Source organism: Toxorhynchites rutilus, chromosome 1, assembly GCF_029784135.1.
Source record: "Toxorhynchites rutilus septentrionalis strain SRP chromosome 1, ASM2978413v1, whole genome shotgun sequence".
Taxonomy (NCBI): Eukaryota; Metazoa; Arthropoda; class Insecta; order Diptera; family Culicidae; genus Toxorhynchites; species Toxorhynchites rutilus.
Genome location: NC_073744.1, coordinates 143970977 through 143997931, shown reverse-complemented (window position 1 = coordinate 143997931; position 26955 = coordinate 143970977). Strand labels below are relative to the sequence as shown.

Below are 26955 nucleotides of genomic sequence, written 5' to 3'. Positions count from 1 at the left end.
AAAATGGAAACGCTTAAAGTTTTCATGAATTTTCACCATTTACAAACCAGGGGATTCTAATGTATAGCACATTAAACAAATCTTACGGAATTTCCGATTCGTTTGGTATGTAAATCGCTAAAACTCGTTCGCGGCAAAAATAGTTAGTTGGAGTTTTTCACCGGCAAGAGCAAGTTCGATGTGGACGACAAATTTAAGAAGAAGAAAATGTCGAAGTTCGCCTCCAAATATCTCGTTTGGCAGGCCATCTGCTCTTGCGGACTGAGAAGTGAGCCTCTCGTGACAAAGGGCACATTAAATGGCGAGATCTACAAATCTGAGTGTCTCTGATTTTCCATTTTCCCATACATTTTTGCCTTTTGCCGTTCTTGCAGCAGCACGACGAAGCTCCGCTATTTTGGCCAGATTTGGCATCATGCCACTATTCTATAAGTGTCCTGGAGTGGTATGAGGCCAATTCTGTCCATTTTGTTCCAAAGGACATGAACCCGCCAAACTGTCCGGAGCGAAGCGCCCGGTGGAGCAGTACTGGGCAATTATGAAGCGGGAACTTCGGAAGAGCAAGAAGACAGTCAAAGATGAGAAGGACATGTTAAGAAAATGGAAAAAAACTGAGAAACTGGTACCGGATGACACTGTAAAGACTTTGATGGAGGGCATCAAGCGAAAATGCGTTCAATTTTTTACTCAAGGCTCCATCGATTAACTTTTCTTTTGATTCTTGAAGTAAATATATGTATAAAACTACCCTAAAATTTTGGTTTGATTCTAGACATTATATGAAAATTGGCATGACATTTTCGGTGTCGCAATAATTTCGTGTTCGCCCTTTACCAATTTAAACCATATACAGACTGTGGGATTGTAATGTATATCATATCAAACAAATCTTAGAAAATTTCTGATTCGATTGGTATGCAAATCGCTAAAATCCGTTCGCAGCAGAAATAGTTGTTACTTTAATTTTATTTCATAAAAACGTGACCTGTTTTCTGATTTGACACCCTTAATGTAAGACGTAGTCCTACGTCAAAAAATTCTTCAAGTTTTTGAATGATAATTCCACGTCAGTGGTTGATGATAATCCAGTGAAAATGTATAAGGGTCTGTGCGAGCAAAAACTTAACATAGTTCTGTGATTGTTCTAACAACGTTTTTGAATGTAGTTCTTTTGATTGTTATGAAATTCGTAGATTTTCTTCAGTTTTCTATTCATTCACCACGCCAATTAGACTAACCATTTGCTTCAACTAGAAATGAATTGACGAGGACTAAGAGCGAGGATAAGTGATGAACTAGTCATGTTGACGGCGAATGCCAAAGTAGTCCTACTCGAAGCGAAGCGACTGAGAGGAGAGTCGATTTTCATGTTTCGTCTTCGAAAATGTTAGACCCTGCTTCTGTCCCACATTGGTGTGATGACAAAAAACTAGAAGTGGGTTATATCTGTGATATAACCGCAAGGTAAACGTAGGACTACATCTGGCTCTGTGATCATTTGTTTTGAAATTGCACCTGAATGAATTCTGAATGAATGAATGGATCATTATTTCTAAAGATCGCTGAAAGAGTTCCTTACTACTAAATACTAAACACATACTCACATACTAAATGTGAGTGGATGAGTATGAGTATGAAATTGTTATTAACATGAAATTCAACTATTTCGAACTTGTTGGTGGTCTAGGAAAGAACCGTTGGGTTTGCGTGGTTTTGCAAAAGCAACTGATGAAGTTCTATTTTGTTCTCGTGAGAATAATACACGAGAGTTTTCATAACTACTCCACGCGGAAGCAGAACAGAAAGTGATGCTCTTGGATACAATAGTATCACGGCAACCGAATACGCAAATCTTCCTTTGCTCGAGCGTATTTGCAAGCGAGTAAAAGAAATCACAGCCTCCATGTATTCGGGATCACGGTTTCCTCATGTGCCTCGACTTTACGTCCGTGTTCGGGAACACATTTTGATCACCACAAAAGTAATCATCATCAGATTGTTATAATTTCAATAGCCAGTTTTCAAAGCAATTTTTAAGCCATTGACCAATGAGTGACAATCATATTGACATTTTATCTTTCGAATGAAGTGATTATTATACCACTCCATTCAGTCGGTTGCACTCCAGTGTCACTCTCGTTTTCTAAACATTGAACTGAAGTTTCGTGAGATCCTGCCTTAAATAAATGTTCGATTGCACAAATTCCTTCTAATAGTAGTCCGCAAAACAATCTTATCAAAAAGACCATATGAAGGCTCATAGCTCAGGAATTGGATAAATCTGGTACTGGTCTTGAGAAAGACTGTTTGGATACCGTTTGCTATGGAGAAATAAAACACTTTGGAAAATTACAACACACTGGAACACTAACTAAATAATGGGTGGTTTATTTTCGAGATGCTTCTCATACATAAGTTGAATGTGGAATAAATAATAGAATGGGGATTGTGGGAATTGCAAGAAACGCTTCCAAATCATGAAGTTGAAACTGTTATTTAACCGTTTGGATTTTTGTGGTATTTCCTGAAAGAGGCTCTTCAAAGTTGAAATTAATCAAACATGATCTGCAGTCAACGATGGGTTAGGCATGCTTGACAATTTGAGCTCCGACCGACCTAGAGATCCGACTATGAATTCTCCGTCTGTCTCGCAAAAGTCCGATAGATTCGATGCAACGATAGAGAACTTTTCTGAAAATGATTTTCTAGCTGTACGATTCAGTGTCTGTCCCCAAAGACTCACTTTTCATCTTTGTGTAGGTGCGCACCATGCGCATTCTGTGTATTGGTATTGGTGTTAGCTTTAACCTCATGTACACAGAAGTCGCTTCTTACGCGGTGATGTGACTTTTCATGAAATAAGTTTGTATTGTATCACTGATAAGTAGTTGAGAAATATAAGCAGAAACAGATATCATGATTGTAGCATGCAAAGAAAATTAATCGATTTGTTAGAATATGGGTTGCATTTTAAACTAATAATCCACTGTTTGTTAGATTTATCACAGATTTTGAAATATACCCGGTTTATTTATATGCGGCTTTTTTGGAATTTACGGGACAGAGGGCGCAGTCTGAAATTTTATGTGATTTGTAACATCGAGAAAAATCAACGCATATCGATGAAATGTGCATCATTTTGAAGCTACAACTTTCAGGTATTAGAATATTTTATGTACATATTTTTAGCTTGGCGTGTAGGTGTAGTGGGCAACAATATCGGGAAGAAATGAAAGATCGATTTTTCTTTGATTTTTGAAGAATATTCTGGACTAACAAAATTTTTTGCTAACCATCTCAACAGCAAATCCAATTAACCTTATCAACCAGCCACAGAGATTTTTTAGTTTGAATGAAAAATGACCCCCTCGTCTTTGATGATGAATAAATCAATAAAAAACCATCGCACCGTAAATCGAAAGGCTGTTTTAAAAACTCCAATAAATTCTATACAAGTATAATTTGTTACTTTGACGGGAAAAAAATATTTAATTTTTTTGCATCGATTTCAAAAAAGTGCCAAAAACTGGATTTCCATAGTGCTTTACAAAATCCACTGTAATCCTGTGAATATCGCTGTAAGTTCTAATGTTTGCTGGCAAATTTTAAGCCTGATGTATTCCCCAAACATCTATAAACTTTTCATATTGATACGTTCAGCCGTATTTATAACCGATTTTTCAAAGTTTGGAGCAAATTAGAGGAGCATTGAATCGCAAATCGTATCAGCAGTACAAAATCCTACGCGACTCTCAGAACGAACGATTCGTAACTTTCGTTTTCATGCGTTTGTAGGTACAAATATTGTAAGGAGTGATGAAACTCACACATATTGATACGCATTTCTACACTTCCACGCCCTCTTCTTCCCGATATTGTTGCCCACTACACCTATACACACCAAGATAAAAATAGGTACGTAAAATATTCTAATACCTAAAAGGTGTAGCTTCAAAATGATGCACATCTTATCGATATGTGTTGATTTTGCACGAAGTTACAGCATATCAAAAATCACTTCAAATTTCCGGCTTCGCACTCTGTTCCTCTATTTTTTTTGTCGAGTGTATATTTTTTGACTAGTTTTTTAATATCCAATTGTTCGATCATATCTTGTAGTAAAGAAAAAAATTGTCACTAGGAACAATTTCAACAAAGTTTTCACCAGGAATATCATTTGTTAAATGATCAATTGAAAATGCTGGAAACATTCGGCAGGTTTCGAAAATCAATAAGAACTGAATTTTTGGAGAAAACTTCGCTTTTGAAGACTGCGAATGTAAGTTTTAATGCAGTATCGTTATTTTAATTTTAGAACTATGATAAGTAAATTAGGGTTAATTCACACCTTTTTGGTCGAAATTAATTTCCCTTGAAATAGATCCCCTTATCTTTTCACGCTAATAATATTTTGTTTATATTGAGTATCGTTGCCTATCGTCATAGAAACTCCTTGTACATTCGTGAAAATGTTCACTAGACATTAAAATTCGTTTAGAAAAAATGTAAATTATTACAATGTTGAATAAAGTATTTAGTATGATTCCTCGCTATGGTTTAACTACGGCTATTCTATCAAATTCCTTCTAAAAATCCTACTCAATTTGAGCGAGGAAAGTGTCACCCATATCTGTGTGACGGGGCGTCGAAAGTGTTAACAGAACTTTGCTGGTTAGCTCTATTTTGCTTTCATAGATACAGTCCGGTGAAAGTTGTTGGCATAATTTCTCGAGCTGTTTGGTTTGCTTGTTGCATTTCTGGTGTTTTCTTTGGGAAACATTTCGGCAACGTTTCAAAATATATAACTCGTCGAAGTTCTCTATTCGATAAGATTCCATCGATTTATAAAATACGAAAGTTTGTTCGGTGTAATAGTTATAGGGATCGAATCGGCCGTTCGATTGAATTTACATAATAGGGTTCAATATTTCCGATAGAGGGTTCATATACCTCTAGGTAATTGAGGAATACAATAATCATCTTGAGTGATTTTTCATGGAAAATAAATGTTTTATTTGTTCATAAATGACAATTTCCTTTAAAAAATCAACTATAATGATTGATAATACTTCACAGAAAATAAAGTATTACTTATCAATTATTTAGTAACCGATAATTATTTTTATTTTATAGAATAATTTATAATTGACTTATTAGCATGACCTATGTTTTTCTTTTAATTAACACGATGAGCCCCGTGTCGGACCCTAGGGGCCGACGGGGCCGTGTGCGAGTATACGGGTTATGATTTTACGCGCGTGTACAGGAGGGTTAAAACCTTGTTCTATTTTCTAGTGCTACTGTTGGATACAAGAGCGAATTCAATTCGGTGAACCCCCTGGCACAACAAAATTTGCTGCATAGGTCGAATCATTTGGTTTCCGAACTAGACTCACCTATACATAAACATGGAAATAGAAGCAGGAAAGGAAAGGGACAGAAAAGAGAAAAACAATAAATACAAGGGAAAGCATTGTGACTACTGAGGATAAAATTTCAAAAGAGGATAGAAGATTAAAAAGGTTTAATAGGAGGCACCCATTACCCAAAACGAACCCCGATCATTACCATTTCGGAAGAATAGGAGCACAAACCTATTATGAAACCCAAAACCCATTCTTATACCAAGTAACAAGAACCAATTGTGAAATAGTGTAGATATTGTGAATTGTAGTTGATATTGTAAATGAATTAAAGTTGTGTAATTGGTGTTTAAACTGAGCGAAGTGGTTTCAAAATAATTACCATCCGAGTGATTGCGAGGGAGGAACCAGTCCTTAGGGCAAGGGCCCTAAACCTAGAGGAAACAACTACTTTGATTTTCTAATGACTTTTTGATACAGTCAACGTTGGTAGAACGCTGCCCAACATTTGAACAATTAGTCACCTGTAATGCCCAAAGATAGATTTTTCGTCAAAGAAAATTCTTCCGGTTTGCACTGTAGTCACGCGTATTCTAGAGCTTGCCACTCCAAAATACATTCAAGGCGTGACGCAAGTAATGCTACGTTGAGAAGGCAAAAGTTCCACTGGAACGTTAGTGCCATCCAAGGAGAAGAAGTCCATCCGTCGATACCGGGATACGAGCTCTGAACTATTGAAACAATCAGCTACTGTTACTTGTTCAGAGTGTTGAAAAGACTCTGAAAACCTGTTGTGAGCACAAACGGTAGAAACTATTTCACGATCTCACAGTGGCAATCTTATCTTTCCCAACATCTGTTTCTTTATCGTTGCTGCTACCATATTGCTATCTATCGTTCACAGAGTGCTCAGGCGCTTCTTGAATGCTAATTTATACACCAGGGAGTCACGAGAGCACTCCAGGGTTGCCGCTGGTTTTGAAGATATACAAACGAACGACTTCTACGGCTATCGCACAGAAGGTTTCCGTATGAAGCATTTGTATAGCTAAGTCTCTTTTCCACAAGTTTTCTTAGTTTGCGAACTCGTACATTCTTTCTTTCAAATGTTAACTTAAAATTGAACCAATCATTTTGGTAAACCATTCATTTCATGCAAATATATTGATGAGCTAGGAAGAAGCTAATGTTGACATCATGACAACTCGACACTGTCACTCCTCAGTCGATGGTCATCAACGATAACAGAGGAAAATAACTCCTCGAAACGTTAATCTATTCTGTCAACTGTTCAGTCACAATCGAACCACAAATATTAATTCTAGTCACGTGCGCTGCTAATCTCCGATATTAAGCATTTGATCTAACGGCACGGGCCACTGGAGGCAACGGCTGCATGTTACCGCGTAAATTTTCATCACTCATTTGTCTCACCCACCCAACAGCACCCAGGGCCTCTTGTTTGGTCATTAACAACAATTTTCCTCATAGCGTGAGGACTGCCAAGGACTGGACGTTTTACATTCAGTACACGAACGCAAATGGCCATTAAAGATCCCTGAAATATTCACACGTACACATGCCATGCTGTCTAGAAGCGGTATGAAAAATTCACTGCCACTTCCCAGGATCCTTCGGTGGCCGTCTCCTGGGAACTAACTTCTGGCCCGATGCGAGTAGATACCACCCGAGACGATACGTCGAGTATTGAGCTTGCCAGAAAAATAATTCCCAGGTCTGTGCTCTCTGTTGAAATAACGCCCACCTCGAGAGTACCGCTTGCGCCCATTTACCACGTAATACGAGCAGATTCAGTTGTCCATGAACGGAGGCAATCACTGGTGTCACGTCGTCGTTGGCTTTAATCGTAACCGTGATCCCCATCCTCGGTTCGGTCCATAAGATGTGAATAAAAACACGTGCTAACAACGCTGCGGGTATAAAAACCTGGTGGTGGCCACCGACTCAATCTCCACACCGATTTTTTGTTTCCTTTGCGTTACTTCTGGGACAGGCAGGGATCGCACAAACGAGCCCATCAGCCCACCCCACGCATCTCGTCCGTCCTTGGTAGCCAATCTCGGCGGAAACAAACCGTGGACAAAAGGCAAACACTTTAAAGACTTTCTAAATTCATATCCGTTTCAGATGCCAGGACTGCTGCCGGGGTCCTGTTGTTCACGCAATAAATATCATCCATTGTTCTCGACTTTTCATGCAAACACGCACAGCATCGCAAATACGCAAGCCAACTGACTCCCCCCTCCCAGGAGGGAAGGCCCATTGACTGCCAGGGCTTCATTCGAACGATGTTCAACAATGTTGCACTATGAAAATATGTAAATGGAGGGCCAAATTTTCGCAAACATATTTAAAGAGCAAAGGCGCGCTATCTCGTTTGCGTTCTGTGTCTATAAACACAAATCGTAACAGTAAAAAAAAACATGGAAAAGGATTCTGCGGTGCTTAAAGTGGGTACCAGAGGATAAAAGATGGGGCTATGATTGCCGAAAAATTCAAACGGTACATAAAGAGGCAAATATTTACCGACATTGCTATCGGGACTATCTGTGTGAGCTCCGGCCTCCGATGGGGTTGGTATAAATTTGAATTTTATTGAACCTTAATATTGGGTAGGTGACATCCTGCAGATACGAGATCCTTCAAGCGCTGACGCTTGTAACAATTTTCCACTTTTCAGCTGCTTGTGGATATTGGTAATCCCCATCAATCAATTTCCCTCGCTCACGGCGCGTTTACAGCCCCGTGCCTCGTTCCTATCAATGCGGCTGGGATTCGAATATAATGTTACGTTGTTTGATCGAACCAGTCCCAGAAACAATTGGTTGCCGCTGGGTTAGGCTCTGAAAATAGCTACTCACGGTTTTCGTGAGTTAATGTCATAATAAATTCTCTACGAAAGTTACGACGACACCTGATTGATATGAAGTGGATGATTTTTGTACAGCATATATATCCGCAACAAGCCGGAGTTTATGATTTGATTGCTCTGACATATCCGGGGAGTCTGCCCTTATGTACATGTGGAGAGGCGCTATTGAATTCAAATGCAATTTGAAACAAAACAGATTTTTTTGACGTAGTATTACGTCTTTCGGGAACTTATTGGGGTACAAATTGAAAATCGGAAAACGAGCACATTGCTCAGTAATTTCGTGATGGATAGATGAAATTTTTGCGTCAATCGATTTCGGCACGCTATAACAATTTTGACGTAGGACTACGTCTTTCATTTCTATACCGGGGTGTAAAATCAAAGTTTCGAAAACGAAAGCGTTACGCCGGAGACCGAGATTTTGAGCGTTAATAGCTCCTAAACAACTGAACGAAATGGTATGATAAACACTTCATTCGAAAGATAAAATGTCTACGCGTTCTATACTTGTTACTTTTTGATCCAAAAACTTGTTTCAATAGTCTTAAAATTGCTTTCAAAACAGGCTATTGAAATCACCAATCGGTATATAAGCGAGCGCCGCTCGGAAATCCACTCAGTTCTAATTGAACAGCGATTGGAGCATGTTGTCGCTGTTGTGGTGAAGCTCTTCGTTTATCATGAAAGCGCGAATGAACGGGGTCACCAAGAGCCTGTTTGTGCACCTTAGGCCAGAAGGGAATCCATCAGGAGGAGAGTGATGCCACAAACGGTTCCCCGGGAAAACATCGCTACACACACATACACGCGCGGAATTCTTTCCGTTTGGATGCCATTCAGCATCGAGAAAGTTCCGGGAAGATCTAATCATTCCGGAAAATAATCTGCCAGTTCCTCTGGGAATTTAAAATTACATTCATGTGAAAGAGTTTATTTTAATGTTTTCTATCCATGTAACACTGTGACCAAATATGTTTCAATCAAGTGCTATTAACAGATGGTTATCGAGTTAGCATTAACCACTGGTGGGCTTCCAGTATCGAGGAAAATGTGGAAATATCTAATCGTTACTGAAAATAATCTGGCAGTTCCTCTGGGAATTTGAAAATACATTCATGTGAAAAAGTTTATTTGAATGTTTTCTATCCATGTAACACTGTGACCAAATATGTTTCAAGCAAGTGCTATTAACAGATGGTTATCGAATTAGCATTAACCACAGGTGGGCTTCCAGTATCGAGGAAAATGTGGAAATATCTAATCGTTACTGAAAATAATCTGCCAGTTTCTCTGGGAATTTAAAAATACATTCATGTGAAAGAGTTTATTTGAATGTTTTCTATCCATGTAACACTGTGACCAAATACATTTGGTTTTGTGGTTTTTCAATCAATCGCAATTAACAGGATAGCTTCTGAAGATTATTCTTCCCCATCAGTAGGATATTTCCGTATCCAATATTGTATGCGCCCGCAATCGATTATTGCTCATTCGCCGAAAGTTCCGAGCTCAGAGAGTTCATTCCCCTCTAGTTTGCCTTCCAAATTGCCATCGTAAACCACACCTTCTCTCGATTCAATCACACACAAAAAGCATACTTAAGCGATATTCTGGTGGTGAGACACATTCATTTTTCGTGAGGACATCGACAAGACAACATCATTGCCTAACGTGCTGGAGGAGGTGAACGGCGAAGGATCGACACATACACGCGCAGAACTCTTTCCGTTAGGATGCCATTCAGCATCGAGAAAGATCTAATCATTGCTGGAAAATAATCTGCCAGTTCCTCTGGGAATTTAAAAATACATTCATGTGAAAGAGTTTATTTGAATGTTTTCTATCCATGTAACACTGTGACCAAATATTTTTCAATCAAGTACTATTACCAGGTGGTTATCGGGTTAGTATTAACCACTGGTAGGCTTCCAGTATCGAGGAAAATGTGGAAATATCTAATCGTTGCTGGAAAATAATCTGCCAGTTCCCCTTGAAATTGAAAATTACATTCAAGCGAAAGAGTTTATTTTAATGTTTTCTATCCATAAAATATCCATATAATACATTTGGGTTTGTGATTTGTCAATCAAGTACAGTTAGCAGGTTAGCTTCTGGAGATTATTCTTCAGAATAAGGTTTTTCGTATCCTATATTGGATGCATAAAACCTTGTGCCTCCAACGTAACGCTCTCGTTTTCGAAGCCTCCCAAATATTCATTTATTCATTCATTCAGAATGGATTTAGATTCAACTTCAAACAAATGATCTCAACGATAGTCCTACGTCACCCTTGCGGTTATACCATAGATCTAACCCACTTCCTGTTTTTTTAGACGGGAGAGTATTCCTATCTATCGATAAACATTTGTTTTATCTATTACATAGTAGCCATTCAGGCGTAGAAGTATTTCTATTCTATCGATACACAACACATGTCACCTTTTTCGGCGTAAGAATATTCCTATTGTTCGTATGTTCACAGCTGGACTGTTCACAGCGGGACTGTTAGTATGAGGCTTCCATTGTTGTGTTATTAATAATGGCAATTACCGATGTAGCAGACCGAAAATGTGAGCGGTAAGGGACTGTGCTTACCGTCACATGATGATTGTTGCGTGGACATAGTAGCTAGAATAATACATAAAGATGATCTGTTGAGTGACCCTGAGCCCTGAGTCCAGAGGAAGCAATCGACGAAGAGAAATGTTGAAATTCTCACCATAAGAGGACAACGTTTCATTAAGGCTTCGATTGTTCGAGTAATACGATTTCACTAAAAATACACGTTCTTATAAATTGTACATCTTGACACTAACAACCATCCGATCAGACTGAACGAGTAGCCGAATATTATCGTCCCGAAGTGGGGAATGCGTTTTACCATCGACGGAGCGGAAAAAAAATGTATAAAGGTGGCCGTACACTGTTTGACTCGAGGTCAAATATTCGACACTTTTTGACAGATAAAATTTGGTCAAAATTTAGTACAAATTCCATATTTGACTAACATATTTTATAGTCATAATTACACCTATTTGTTTTTGTTAAAAATTTGACATAAAACTATTTGGCGAAATACAGCTATTTGGAGAGAATGAAAAACACAGTTATAGCATAGTACACTTGTTGAAAATAAATTTCAACGGGAAGTTTCCAAAATTATGATTCTCGACTGGAAGCGAATAAAAGTCGTGTAATCCGGTTGTAGCGAGAATATAATTTCCTAAGAAATAAATAATTTACTAAATAAAATTTGTTCACAGTTTCAAAGGTAAAAAATAGGTTTAGAACTTACGTTTAGTTTCCCTTTTTATAGTGTATGATATTCTAAGCGTGGTGTCGTCGGTATATCTAGTTGTAGATCCTAGTTTAGACAATTATAAGTCCTAGTTCTAGTCTAGATAGTTGTAGTCCATAGTCGTAGCCGTAGTCATAAATATTTAATAAGTTGTAGCCCTAGTTTAGGTAGTTTCTAGTCAGCAAGTTCTAGTTTAGACTTTATATATAAATATTTAACCTCTTACCAATACTGGATGCTTTTTACTATTAAATTTAATTAAAGTTTTACGTACAATAGAATATAAGTAGATAACAATTATTTAAATTTCCATGGTTTTGTGTGGTATTGTTCTTTACATTATAGTCACTCAGTGACATGTCGACCTACTTGTCGCTGTCTGTATGTGTTGACCAAGACGTGATAAAAATGAACGTGCGTTGAGGCAAGTGTTGCCAACAACACTGTTTGTTAAGTCGAATAATATTTTGTGTGCGTCCGCTGTCATTTTTCAAAGAAAAAAAAAAGATGTAAATGACAACGGCCACTGAAGATGTCATATGCTATGTGCTAAGGCTGTTGTCCTAGCCGCTGCACCTAAGACAATTGAAGAGAATCAGAAAAAAACGAAAAAGGGTCCCTAACCGCAGCTGTAGATGAACGAGTGGATCAAAAAACCCCAAACGCGATTCTACGTGAAACTGTCCCGAGCGCTACACCCTTAATAGAAAAAGAGAATACACAAATGCGGGAAGGGATGTGCATTGACATAAAGATTTTTGGCAACCGGAGACAATTTCGTGTCGCTACAGTACCTTTTTAGGATTCCGGAAACAACTTTGTTCCATATTGTTCCCAAAGTACTAGATGCTATTTTAACAGCATTAAAGAATGAGTCTGTGAAAAATATATTTATCTTGTTGTGAGCCCTCTATTTCTGCCGACTTTGTACTAACCGTTAATCCAAGAAATGTTTTTTTTTATTTTTATATTTTTTTCTTATTTATCCAAATTAAAGTCACTTAATTATGTTCTTTCAAATCGAACTATTAAATTATTGATTATACTATTAAAAATATATCGCACACCTATGTAAACATATACACATACACATACACCTGCGAACCTCCGTTTAATTGATAACAGCTCATGATTCTCCCCGCTGGTGATTGGGCGCGCCTTGAAGGCGGTTGAAATTCTTTTCTGCTTTAAGTGCGATTCACATACAACATCCACGTCACGTTCACGTTCCGTCACGTCACGTTGCGTCAATTATTCTTCCATGGAATTCCTATTGAAACATTCATATACACCAGCAAAGGCAAGTCGAAGTTGCCGTTGCCGGTGTATGTGAATGTTTGCATAAGAAATGCTTGGAAGAATAATTGACGCAACGTGACGGGATGGGACGTGAACGTGTCGTGATGTTGTATGTGAATCGCACTTTAGCCATCTCAACGTTGCCCTGGACGTTGTCCAATCGAGTCCCCGGCCACAGCACATCCCGCAAAAAACCGTACTCCGACAGACGCACGTTCATTCTGAAACCCAGCGTATTCCAGAGACAGATTTAATGATAGTGGAGTGGAATCTCCGGCGAGATGTTTTCCTCCAGATAGCGTTGGACGAAAGGTCGCACGCTGCACCTAGCGGTCACGTTTAGCGCGACTTGTGTTCATTGGTGGCCAGCATCTTGGTGGCTTCTGGAAACCAAATCCCCCAAGGGAACTGGCGTGAGCAGTAGGACCCAAGCGCTAAAAGCGTAACTGTAAAGGGCAGCAGCATCGACATTGGATTCCCGCAAAACATTTCATCACCAGCAGAATGTCTCCAATATCATCCGAACCAAGGAAATTGAGCAAACCCAAAGCCATACAGCACTTCGCCTGGTCGTCGTATGAGGCGGCGGTATCCTGTGCGATCACCAACAGAACCGACTTCAGCACTTTGACACATTCGTGAATATCGTCGACTTCCATGACAAACTCGCAACTCACAAACTCGAGATCAATGTACATCTTGTAACATTTATCGATCGATTGTCGATACTGGGGACTACGGCAAAATCTATTACCAGAAACTCCGCGAAGTTTTGCAAACCCCCGCGACGCCTAAACCAGCTCTTCCGGGAAACTACCGCCATGTGTCGAATTATATTAGATCGGTTAAGGTGAAGGTGGAAGCTAGCCATTGTAGTAGTATAGGTAAACCCTCGTGTAAAAATGGGGTAATAGTGTTTGTGAGAGAAGAGCAAAGCACACGTAAATAGATCAATTCACTTATCAGACTGTGTGGCGCTTCATTGACACGAGTCTTTGAATACATTTGAAAAAAAAAAAACAAATAACAATTCAATACTAAAGTAAAATGTATGAACGATATGTTCCGATGAACAAATGCAAATATAAATATATATAGAAGGTGCATTTGCATATGATTCTGATTATACGCGAGCGTAACATGAGCAAATTTATAACACATGCGAATTGGGGCTCTTTTGGTATTAACAAGTTCTTCCGCATAGTAACTCGATGTTGATAATTCCTTAATATTTTCCTTCGTTGGTCGTATTGTTTTCACATATTCACGTTGGAAAGCCTTAACCCTTCTCTTCGTTGGCCGAGGCATTTAGATTGAATTTAATACTTTTCCGTTTACTGTTTTTGAAAGCATAGGCACCCGTGGCAGTGTTCCGAGCTCTGCAATACAATTTTCTTACCCAATGTTAAAGTTGCTAAAACTTACATTATAGACCCATTAAACGTAAAAATAATAATTGTATTGATATCAACACAATTTTATTCTGTTGATTTTCATGACATGGGACGCTATGACTCCGGAATAACATTTTATTGAGTGGTTTTTATAGCTGTTTCGATGATGTTGTTTGGCATCAGTGTCGAAAAAATAACGATGCTTCCACCAATACAAACAAAACCATTGCTGAAGATTGAAAAACGAAAATTTAACTTTCAGAGCACTTGCTCGAGTTTTCCGACGTTCTTCACTATACGGTGCGAAAGCAGATGAAAATTTAATATCTTGTGAGTAATCGATTAAAGTTTGTTTGATATTACTTGATGGGAAGTGTGCAAAAACGATCATTTTCTTCACACTGTTTCGCAAAATTATTGATTTTCGGGCGAGGGGTGAGGGAGGGAGATGAAAGAAATGAGCGCCATTGTAGCAGCCATTTGTGGCTAGCTTCCACCTTCACCTTAAAACTTCAAAGTTGATTTCTTTTATCTGAAAACAGAAATTCATTGAATGTTATGAAACTCTAAAAAAAAACAACAAACTAACGTTAATCTTCTCGAGAAGATCAATTCCAAACCTGATTACCAGGTCCTTTAACCAAATCAGTTGGTGCATATTGAATTTATTTGGACAGCCGTTCGGAATCGGCAGTGAGTTAGGTATGCATCACCGAGTTGATATCATCAATACAGAAGGCAATGTCGGGTGATTCGAACCGTGTTGATGCATACTCCTCGCATATTGTCTGCAGGTTGTGCGCTTCATCTTGAATTATTATTGTGTCCGAAAACCTAGCAATTAATCTCAATAAGAATATAATCTTTTATAGAAAATAATAAACTTACCTTTCGGCCATATTGCGAAAAGTTTACTAATGTTTACTTTCAGGCATGAATGCCAGATGCACATATTGATCCGTGTTGCTCAATTTTTTCAATGTATCTCAGGCCTGAAATTCATTGATTAATTTCGTTGGGGTTGATGAAATATAAAGAATGACAAACTGGGCTGAACAATTCAAATAGAAAATACACAAATTTTCACTGATTTGGAAATGAATGAATAAAAATTACAATAAAAAGATCTGGCATCCCTTTCGGTAGTTTTATTTGCCACTTGCCACTTTGTTTGCCACTCTTCAATTATCACAATGACAAACATCAAAAATACAGAAAGTTTGATTGAAATATTTAACGTACGTCAGTACATTGTTTGACAAGTTGGTCTAAAAAAGTTTAAGCAAACAAGTACTAAATATTTGCTCGTCGTGTTTTGTGTCGAAAATATTTGATCAGTACACGTTGATAAAATTTTATCTGTCAAAAATAGTCAAATATTTGGCTTCGGTCAAACAGTGCATGAGCACCATAAGGAGCTATTCGATTTATTTTGCGTGAGCGTTCTGAAAGACCCTGTATTATAAAACTCACAGTTATATTTTTCTATCATTTTCTTTCATATTTAATCTTAAATTGTACTTCAAGTAGCAGTAAAGTAAAACCATAACGCAATTGAAATGTTGGTCCCACCTTATTGGTTGATCACTGAACTCTTGATAATTTCATTTGCCAAAATTCTGAGCTCTCCGCACAGTTTCGACCTCCGTCCTCGATGTATGATTTACGGATTGCGGATCCGTTAAACGGCTCAACAAACACCAATTCCCACGAAGTTTTGTTCCACCGGCGAAGAATTCGACAGTTCAGCTGTCATCGAACTTCCAACTCGTGCCCAACACATTTTCCACTTCATCAGCTCACACGCTTGAGAAAATTTTCATTTCAGTAATCCTTCAACACTTCGGCTGAACATCAACCATATTAAACGGACGAAAAATCCAATGAAATATTCACGTCGATAAATCTCCTTCACAAACTAATTTCTTCATGCTCACCATATCAAACAACAAATAAGTTTACCTCCTTGGAAAGATTCCGTCATCAATCTTTCACCCATTTAATTAGTCTTAGAGGGGTTATGATAAGTTGTGGGACGCCATTTGGGCATCTAAAATTATTAATTTAAACCATAAACCCGGCCTCCTGAATGCTATTGAGGGGAACATCGTTTTCATTTCTCCGGTGCCGCTTTTTACCAACGAGCCGAGCACTAGTTCAAAATCCAACCTCCGGGTGCAACACTTTCCGCGATTCGGGCCATAATTTTCCGCAAAACTTCGATCCGAAATGAAAGTTTAGTACCCGAAAGAGCAACTCCGGTTTTTTTTATCGTATCGCAACAATAAACTTCCTCTCGTTTATATTTTCCCCTTCCTTACCCCGCCACAGTTCCCATCAAGTGAGCACATTTGCGCGATTTATTTCGCCAGCTTCCATTCCATCACCTCCACGCCTTCCAACAGGCATCAACCGGTGGGTCCGGTCGGCAGTGGGAGCTTCATTCCTAACATAAGGTGTACCGTAGCAGTTTTGTTCATTAAAAACTTGGCACGCGGATGTTCTGAACCTCTTCCTCTACCCTGTCCATCTGCCCAGCATCAGATGCTGGGTGTCGGGAAAAAATTGAATCGGTAATGGAAAAGCAGAAGCTATTCCCGCATCCACAACCCACAGCATTACAACCGGGGAACCGAGAGTACCGAGGAACTGTTTGAAACAGTCGACAGGAAAATAAAATAAAGTTTTATTTTTGTTTCAATTTTACGTTGATTTCAGGTTTTATTTCAAAGTGCGCGCTGCCAAGCTGTCGTAGCCAGGGATGCCAACCTTCCTGATTTTTCAGGGTTTCCCAGACTTTTTGGCACGCTCCCTGATATCCTGATAAACACTCAATTTTCCCTGATTTTTATAAAATGATCCTGATTTTTCCTGATTTTTTACTTTTTGCTAAATCAGAAAAAAATCCATATAAATATACTGGGAGTTTTGCTGGTTGTGTATGAGAACTGTCATAATAGCCTACATTAAAAAGCTTTCCGTCCGCGTTTATATAACGCTTACTCTTTCTTTCGATTATACTCTATCTGTTCGCATTTTCGAAGGTACAGTGTCGATATTTTTCAAATTTTGAAGTTAACGCGAAAGAAATATAATCTATAAGAATCATATGCCCGAAGGTTCTCGCTATTCAATCTCAATAAAACGAAGATTAGAAACAGAAAAAGAACGGAAACGATGAAAGGAATATTAGCGACCAAAAATTATGTACAGTTAAATAAAAACGATACAGGTTGCATTACATTTTCGCAGCACATAACATTCAAGTATAATAATCGATGCACAAGAATTTTAGAAGTAAGAACATGTAAGCATCTTTTTTTATTAAACTGTAATTATTATTAAAAAGTGTTTTATTTCTTGAAGAATATATATTAAATTGTTTGTAAAGCAAGAAGTTGCAAAAATGATCCATGAGACACAACAAATGAATTAGCTCACTACATATGTTTAAAATCTCCGTTACGTAAATAGTTACGACTTGTGCGTTTCATCTATGCATCGTTTTTTTTTTAAGCAAATCGTGGCGGGTGATGAAAACGGGTGATCTGGTTCAGGTGGTATTGGAGAGTTCTACCAAGTAACCAATCGATAGAATCCCACAAATACTGCCCGCAACTGGACAAATTAGCTTCCATAATTAGTTAATGTTTAGAAATGTTAGGCTACCTGAAAGATTTCAGAACTTCCTGAATTGATTGCAAAACAACACTGTGCATATAAAATTTAAAAAAAATACTTTTGTTTTCTAAAAAAAGGGTACGAACTTTCCGGACAACCCAATATGAGCTATCCTGATTTTCCCTGATTTTTTTTTCATTCTCCCTGATTTTTCAAAAAAAATAGTTGGCAACCCTGGTCGTAGCTTGAGTCAGGGAGATAGAAGGCGGAAAAGTCTGTTGAAATATTTATACTGGGGATTCATGCTGTTGCTGTGAAGTTTGACTTCCATTGAAAGTCAAGCAGTAACTTATGTGTTTTATTTTTTTTCATATATGTAATACAAAAGTAATATAATGTTGAATTATTCTGATTTATACAATCTGACATGGGATAGTTTCTCGGGGAAAGAACGACTGCTGGATAACTACTGGATACCTAGTTCTCATAAAATATACCATACATATAGTCATTCCTAGGTGCCCGCCAGTAGATCTAGGACAGTATCTCTTCAAATCCAATGAATTGAACATCCCTTCATCTTTTGTCGTGATCATTTTATAAGTTGTTTATATTGATCTCAAAAAAAAACATTGTTACTGAGAGTAGACATTTCTTTGTGTGAACCTTTGTTTTAATTTCGCTATTCAGATTGTTTGTTTTTTTTATTTTTATACATACAATTGTTCGATCATAATTTGTGCTGAATCAAAAAATCATCACTAGGAACAATTTCACCATTGTTTTTTTTATTTCAACAAAGTTTTTTTGCAACATCACTAGGAACAATTTCAACAATGATGTCATTTGAAAAGGCTACGCAAAAAAAACGATGTTTGGGTGTCACATTGATTAATGCAAAGTAACTTCATAAATCTATTTTTTATGAACGAAGCATTATCGCAAGACTAAATCAAATCGAACAGTTTTATCATGGGCTATGACCAATAAGTAAACAACAATAACATCGAAGGGAAATGAATCACCACAAAAAAATATTTTAACAAATTTAATAATTTTTAGGTTTATTTTTATTATTTATTTATCATTATAACAAAGATATATTGATTACATTCTACAATTTGATTGATGCATCTGAATATCAATTATGATGGTTCCATCGAACAGCGGTAATGACATATCCATGGAGTTGAGATGGGTCGATTGCACCCCCAGTGGGATTAAACTCTTTGAAGGGGTGTTGAGCAGCAGTACTCAGTAGCATTCACAGGGATTCTACACTTCAGGCTCATAGGCATCTGTTTAGAGTTGTTGACTTAGACCCTGCTCCACAAATTGACACCATATATTGCAGTTTTGATTGTACGAATGCATGATACATAGTGCAAAGCCCCGTTTGTGTGACGGGAACCGAGAACGACTTGCTCCAAAACCATTCCTTTCGCGACTAACTCTCTATGTGATGGTAATCGTAGTCGGGCCGAATGAAACACGACATATTTAGTTTTAGTCAAGCTCAAAGACAAAAGATTTTCCCTAAAATAATCTTGATGAACATGCATATCTTCTTTCATCAGCCGGACAATATTTTCTGGATCCGGTACATGGTACGACAGAGATGTGTGATCTGCCACCAAACTAGTCTTACCATATAGCTTTAATCATGCCAGGTCAATGATGTAATCCAAAAAATAGGAGTGGGTTATACCTGTGATATAACCGCATGGTTGATGTAGAACTACCGTTGGTTTAGTAATCATTTGTTTGAAGTTCTATCTGAATCAATTCTCAATGAATCAATGAATGAATATTTTCGGGGGGTTTTGAAAGCGAGAGCGTTACGTTGGAGACACAAGCTTTTGAGCCTCAATATCTCTTTATCGACTGAATGAAGTGACACGATAATCACTTCATTCGAAAACTGTGTACGAGTTATATTGCTTGAAATAAAACTATTGATAAAGTCGAATAAAGAAGTATTAAGTCTCTACACCCAAAATAAATAATTAGCACTTTTTTAGGCATCCCAAAGGTGATATTAAATGAGCTTAAACATGTCATTAGAAGAGCTATCCGGGGAAGCCGTTCACACACTAGTACAAAATTTCCCCAAGCGAGAAGCGAGTTTGTGTATAACATGTATGACAGATCCAAAAATAGGGGAAACATTTTAATTTACGCATTCATCAAAGACGTTAACGTTAATATACTGTTTTACGCTTTTCGTTCTGCTCTCAGCAAATACTGTCACTGTATATCTATAAGATTCGTTGCGTTTTATAATGTAGGGTAATATTCACGTGCATTGGTATGTGTGATCACGTAACATAGAGTTGAAATATCTATAGGATGGATGGACATTAGATGGACTGATTAATTTAATGGCTGATGTGTTTATATGTGGTGCAAAACTAGAAAATTGAAGCGCACGAAACGATAAACAGTGGGTTTTATTTTTTTATACAACTATTTTCATGGTTATATTTCGAAAGAACTAAGAGCGAGCCTCAAATGAGGTGTGATTTTGAATGTGAATGCGTGACAGCAGTGGTAACGGTACTGTAAATTTCAATTAATAGTTCCGTTATCACTACTGCCACATATTCAGCGCAGAATTACCAGAAACAGCTGCCACACCCACATCCCGTTTGGTGATTGTTGAGTGAACATCGCTTGCCGGCGAGCATCGAGTGGTAATGAATTGTCTTTCTCAAGACTCATTTTGTACCCTTAACAAGATCCCGGAAGGCGTAATCTTACGTTGGAAAATCGAGGGGTTGTATCCGAGACACGACCGCTTAGGACGTAGGGCTACACAATTTTTTTTTTTTGAAATTTGTTGGCTTATCATTTCGGATATTATTTGCGAATACGAAATCATAAATAACTCTTTGGTAAAAAGTTTCGGGGACCCTGAAAAGGTTTAATGGCTTGCGTGGTTTTGTAGAATAATTTCTAGAAGCAACGATTCTTTCTTGCCTTTGCGAGAACAATACACTTATTGGTCATATGTGGCAATTTTTTTCTTTATAACATGCACGCATTGCACTAAATATTTGACGAGAGGAATCTTCCGTGCATCGCCATTCAACAAGCATCAAACACGCGTCTAACAGATGTACACAGTTTAGCATAAAAATGAAACGTCGCGAAAATGACCGTTTATGAAAAATCGTTTCTCGACTCGGTCAAAACCGTCAACAAAGCTAGGAGCTTGTTGCATCAGAACAGAGCCGATGCGCACGAGAGCAAATACGAATGGCAACTTAGGCTAGATAGAAAAGTAGGGTCCAGCCTTGAAACCAAAAGATTTAGGAATGAACTCTGATTCATTTACTGGCTGGCGGGTAGCCGAATCACCGAAAACTTTTTCAGGGGTAGGTCTTGAGTACAGGGTTGGGACTCCTTTTCTACAGTTGCAATATTTCAAACCCAGCTTCACGTTCTCCGAAGCTAGATCAAGGTGGGTGAGATTGAAGATATTAAATTTGGTTCTGTGATGAGATTCTCGGCATAAACAGTGTTCTTGAAAAATGTCGAGGTTCTCAGTTTGTGGTTGTATTGCGGATCGCGGATCAACGGTGTCGCGGGTCCTCTCGAGAGCGCAGAGAAGGTCACGGAATTAATCGGGTTTGTGAGGAGAAAGGACAAACCCGCCCTCAGTGGGTGTCTCATTGCCGGGCAATTAAGGAATAACACGGCGGTCGATCTACCTCATGGGAGAGGCGCTTAAGCCAACCGGGCAAAATCCCCGGTTGCGACTAACTCTCGGGCTTCCCCGGCCTCGCGGTTACATGTTTTACACCGCGCTCGAATCTGGTTTGCCTTTTCTGTTGAGTTATTTTTCTTCACACAAGCGCATACGGTTGGTATGGAAGCGCACTGTTGTTTTAGGCTTTGCTTAGAACGAGCGAAGACAAAACAGGTGCTAGAATTCGATGAGTGTGTGTATAAAATGAGGCCCGCATCACACAAGTGAGAAGCGATGTCTAGTATCTGAATTCTGCGCTGTGTTCATTCGTCGCTCTCATATTTATTAATTTGGTACACTTCGTGCCAAGAGAGAATACGTATTTGTTATGAACGCGCACTGATGAAAATTAAACTCAAGTGCAACGCAGCGTATGTTTTCTGTAGACTGGCTTGAACGAACACGACAAAGTTCGTTCGTTCGCCCTTCGTTTGCACAAACGCGCTCTCGCGGAAGTCAGTCCCGCGGAACCGACGCGGGGCTCAACTTGTTACTGATAGCGTTTGGAAATATTCGTAAATTCATCAAACGATTGTTCTAAATGGAAGAAATCAAATAAACACTTATAATGGTTCGAACTACAGCAATCACATAAATTATTTTATGTCAGTGATTTCGTGATTAGAATTAAAAAAGCAATAAATACATTTGAAGTTTCTGAGACGGAATTTTAACCTTTCTTCAATGTTTGTCTGTATTCTTTTAGCTCATTCTGCGAGTCGGTATCGATTGTGTGTGACATCAGAGCACGATGGCGAGAATTTTCCGACATAACTCTCACATTGTCGAGAAAATAATTATTCCAGCCTGTTGAGGCCAGCTTGAGAGAGGTTGAAACGTTGCTGATCAGAGCTATCGGTATCCGACTGCTCCTACAGCAATACTTACTTTATTTGTTCCCATATGGTTGTTCCGAAATTTTTCAGTACCAGCAATTCCAGCGCGTAGTTCACAAACCCGTACTGCAGTGGTCGTCACGTCAATCACCACCGGCAAAGGTTTCGCCATTTTCAAGTTGGGTAGGGCGAAAATAAAACGAGAACGAGAGAAAAGCAATAAAATACTTTTGAAAAAGCTTCGTCAACCAGACTGTAAATTTGTACACAGGTGTCACGCGGACACAATCGCTATCTATGCTATCCGTTGATGATGAGGCTCTTTGCGAATTGGTGTTTTTGTTAACGATAAACTCATTATAAACTTTCCCATACACCGGTTTCACTCGGGGATGGGTTTTTTTTGGGGGGAACCCGTCACTTGTCGCCCGTAATTAAATTATTCTTATCTCTTCGCTTCGAATTACGTTCCTATTTTTACATCATTCTTTATTTCCGCTACCATTTATTTTGCTTACCATTTTTATGGCTGTATACTCAATCTTAACGAGATTAAATAGAGGATTAAATAACAGCGCTGCACTGTCGAGTTGTGATGGTTCGCCCGCCCCTCCCGCACTCACTCCCTCACTCGCAGGTTAACACTTTAATACCGTTTCCCGATCACTCGACAGATTTTTCCGAAGTTGTATAACTGTATTGATTTTGCTTCCGTTTCCGGGACACACCATCGATAGTTTTGAAACTGGCAGCAGTAAATAACGCGGGTGTTTCTTCGCAACCAACTTTACGAGCTTTGAAATTTACTCTCGGGCTAGTCGCGCACTGTGCAGCAGCAGCAACAAGCTGTAACTTTTCGCACTTTGACCGTTTTTACGATAGTGAACTTCCTTTTTTCGGCGTTATATACGCAACCACAATTGTTGAAAATAAAAAGCGTGTCGTATTTGGTTGGTGGAAAACCGTTTGGTTCGGGGGGAAAACAGTGGGGTATATCCCTCTGGGGCTGGGAAACCACACTAATACAATCGATCCATCATCGGGGCTATCATCGTATCCGTCGTCGCCGTTGTCATTAGTGGTCTATCAGTGTCTATTTTTTCAGCTTTTGTTCCACTCTGACCATGTTGTCTGCTATGAAGTGTATTTATGTTTCTATCCTCGTTCGCTCCTAACTGTGGTTTTGCAGTGTTTGAGGAAAATCCATGGGAACCTCTGCACTGTGTACATTCAATTCACACGCCTATGATAATAATGTTACAGATCGAACACATGTTCAATCAACCTTTGGTCGTTGTTTTCCCGGCGCAAACTGAAGAAGGCATCACCACACGCATCGCACTATTCGATGAGAAACTTTTCTGCACATTGGAAAATCCATTCCAACGCCCATAACAAAATCACTCAATCACTTCGCCTTGTATTAAGTCATTTCTCTGGCAGACAACGCCAGCAGCAAATCATTACAACCGTTTTTCGCTCCACTCCCGCAACTCATCGCATCGCAACGCAGGGCTAAGTTTTTACAACTCGCGCGCCACTCTCGGAAAATTCATCGCCATCCTAATTCAATCTAGCCACTGACTGCATCCAGGGCATCAATATCTTCGTGCCACCGTTTGTTATCCTACTTTGCGTTCGCCGCCCCTCGAAGCTTCCAACAATAACCCTAACGAAGAAAATCCTCGAGGAAGAGAGTGGCTACGTACGAGGACGGAATTTAATATTTCCACCCCTCTAGCAGGAGTGCTTCCGCTTCGCATTCATTCGCCCCACCTCTGGTGACCATATTCTGATTCTTGTCATCGCTCTATGCGAAAATGTCCATCTTTTTATCTTCTCACAGCACCCTCACAACAGGCACAGACAACACACATACACACACGGACGCGGAAGAGGGAATTCTGTGTCGCCCCGTTCGCACCGAAATCCCGATTCCCAGTACTATTGGCAGCACCGTCCGGTCCACCGCCGCCGCCACCCGCACTGCACTCTACCGATTGAGGTGGTAATGGGTGTGGGACGTGTTGTCACTGTTGGACACACCGGACACGCCGGATCGTGGCTTTTGCACTTCCGTTTCGCTAGAGATCCCGACCGAAACTGGTTCGTTGTCGTTCCTCGCTTGTAGGGTTTGGAAGCTGTTCTGCTCACTCACTGTTGGTGTCTGCATGCGGAGAGGGAGCGGAAATGCGAAGGAGAGCCAGCGCGTAGGTGTCCTGCCGAAAGAGTTTTTGAGACAACGAGGGAGATGCAGAACGGACTTAACTGGGAAAAAACAATCGATGAAGGTTGGAATATACGGTTTTGGGGTTTAGGATGCGCGTTACGCATTTTATCCCTAAAGGATAAAAGTATCAATGGTCTCTTCTGGTATTGGACAACAGAGAGCGCACATAATTGTTCGGTTTGAATATAGGATATTATCCTGGAGATGACCTTCAATTCTATTACTTCCTACAAGTACTGTTCGCGTTGAATTAGAAAACCTTCAATCATTTGAGAAATAAAACATGAAGCTTTTTGTACAGGATGAAGAGCGACTTTCACTTACAGTTTTCAGGTTTCTGAGCGGAATAGAAGTTTTGAAGGAACGGTAGGTTAATTTTCAGTCACCGTGGGTTAAAAACTTTAATTTTATCTAGGAAAACTGGTCGTAAAGTGGAGTGGACATACACCCTAAAGAGCAGCGTTGCCAATGTTCCAGTTTAAACTGGATTCTTCCAGTTTTTTTCACTCGATCCTGTCAAACAGTTAAACCCTAAAATATCTCAGTTTTTTCAAATATCATCCAGTTTTATCCAGTTTTTTTTATATGTGTGCTTCAGTTTTACCCATTTTATGTAAAATAAATTCAAAATCTATAAACAATATCCTTCACTCACCCTTCCTATCCCTGGCCCAATTTAATTTTTTCACATTAATCGTTCGTTCGATCCAATTTGCGTTTACCTTGGATTGATCTTTCTTTTATTTCACACTTAACTCAGTGTTATTTTATTCTTGCTTACACTTCCGAATTTCTAGGTCCTCCTAGTTGAGACTAATTGAACTACCGTTTCAACTAGCTGTGAAGCATTCATATATTTACTGTACAGGTTCCTCAATGTAGTCGGTATAAACCTATAGTGAAATCACCCGACACAGGGAATAAATATTGAGTATGACTTACCGGCTCGACAGTTGTCTGTTGTGAGAGGAAATGATGCCCAATGTATGGCTAACTAGTGTTGGCAGTATATAATATCAACATCACTGTTATACTGTCAACTGCGAGGGATAGGTCGTTGTGTCTTTCACGCACCTCACACTAGCAATGTTCATAGTCTTACGTAAATAGGTTTATAGAGCCCGTGTGCTATGCTGGCTTTGAGTTTATATAATCATCAAATGTTATATGCCCCCCAAAATCTTTTTTACATTTCAGAAGACCTTCGTGTCAATGAGTTCAATTGACTTTGATTGATATGAACATAAAACCCATGTAATCTGGTCCCCGTTTATATCAATGGAATATTAGTTTTTAATGGTCTCCGTTAATCCGTTTATTTTTACAGGCTCAGTTAGATAGGTTTAAAGGAGCCACGCTCTTAACTACATTTTTACTAGAAAATATCAACATGTTTCCTTAATTCTATGGTTAATAAAATAGGAAACCGAATACTCGCGGTCGACAAGGATTTTTAGTTCTAAATAGCATTAATATTACGCATGCTCTGAACACTCCTTTTTGAGGCATATTTCGAAAAAAAAAATGCAGGCTCTGCAAAAAAATACATAAGCATTATAGTGTTTATTTAGCAAGTATGTATACTATGGATATTTTTCCAAAAGTATATTCTCGAGCAATAGGAAATACTTAAGGATACCTCATTTTGATCTTGATACCCGAATTTAGTTTGGACAAGTCTGATATAAAAGTAAAATACTAAATAATTATATCATAATTGGAGTGAAATAGCTTTTCAATACCAATATTTTACAATTTCAATATCACAGTAACACTTGAGCAGTGTTGCTTTGGTATTAAATGTGCTCTTTTTAGTATTGAAATAATATTATGGGACCCGATGAAAAAATATTCAATAATTTTGATACATAGATCACTGCATAAATTAGTGCACGGAGACGTCTGTTTGGCGTGTTTTGTTTGAGTTCCCTTTCGTTGCAATTTTCAATGTCCGTATTAAAATGTTATCAAATGGGATATAAACCACGCAAGAAAGTCGAACCGAAGATTGATTTTTCTTATCCTACGTTCTTGGTGAGTGAGAAAAAGATAGCAACGAATATGGTCAAACAGAACACTACAGAAATCAATATTCGTGTTAGTAGAAAAAGAACAGGATTGGAGTTAAATTTCGTGTCACTATGCACCTGAATTAATCTGGACATGACATGTCATGAAGGACATGATGGACATGAAGCAAAAAATACGAGATTTTTCAAGTTTTACCCAAATGAAACCGTATTTTCTAAAAAGAAAGATCCTCAAAT

The 26955-nt window shown here is 38.7% G+C and overlaps 1 protein-coding gene across 3 annotated transcripts in view; it reads right to left on the bottom strand.

Moving 5' to 3' along the window:
- LOC129764963 (guanylate cyclase soluble subunit beta-1) overlaps positions 1-24559 on the bottom strand; it is a 105267-nt gene extending 80708 nt beyond the window's left edge. For all 3 annotated transcript variants that reach the window (XM_055764663.1, XM_055764672.1, XM_055764679.1), the window contains exons 1-2: positions 22977-24559; positions 22511-22584 (exon numbers count right to left, since the gene is read on the bottom strand). In XM_055764663.1, the coding sequence (XP_055620638.1) occupies positions 22511-22584; positions 22977-22979 (77 nt within the window). In that variant the 5' untranslated portion in view covers positions 22980-24559. The remainder of the gene's footprint in view (positions 1-22510; positions 22585-22976) is intronic.
- Positions 24560-26955: the final 2396 nt, after the last annotated feature.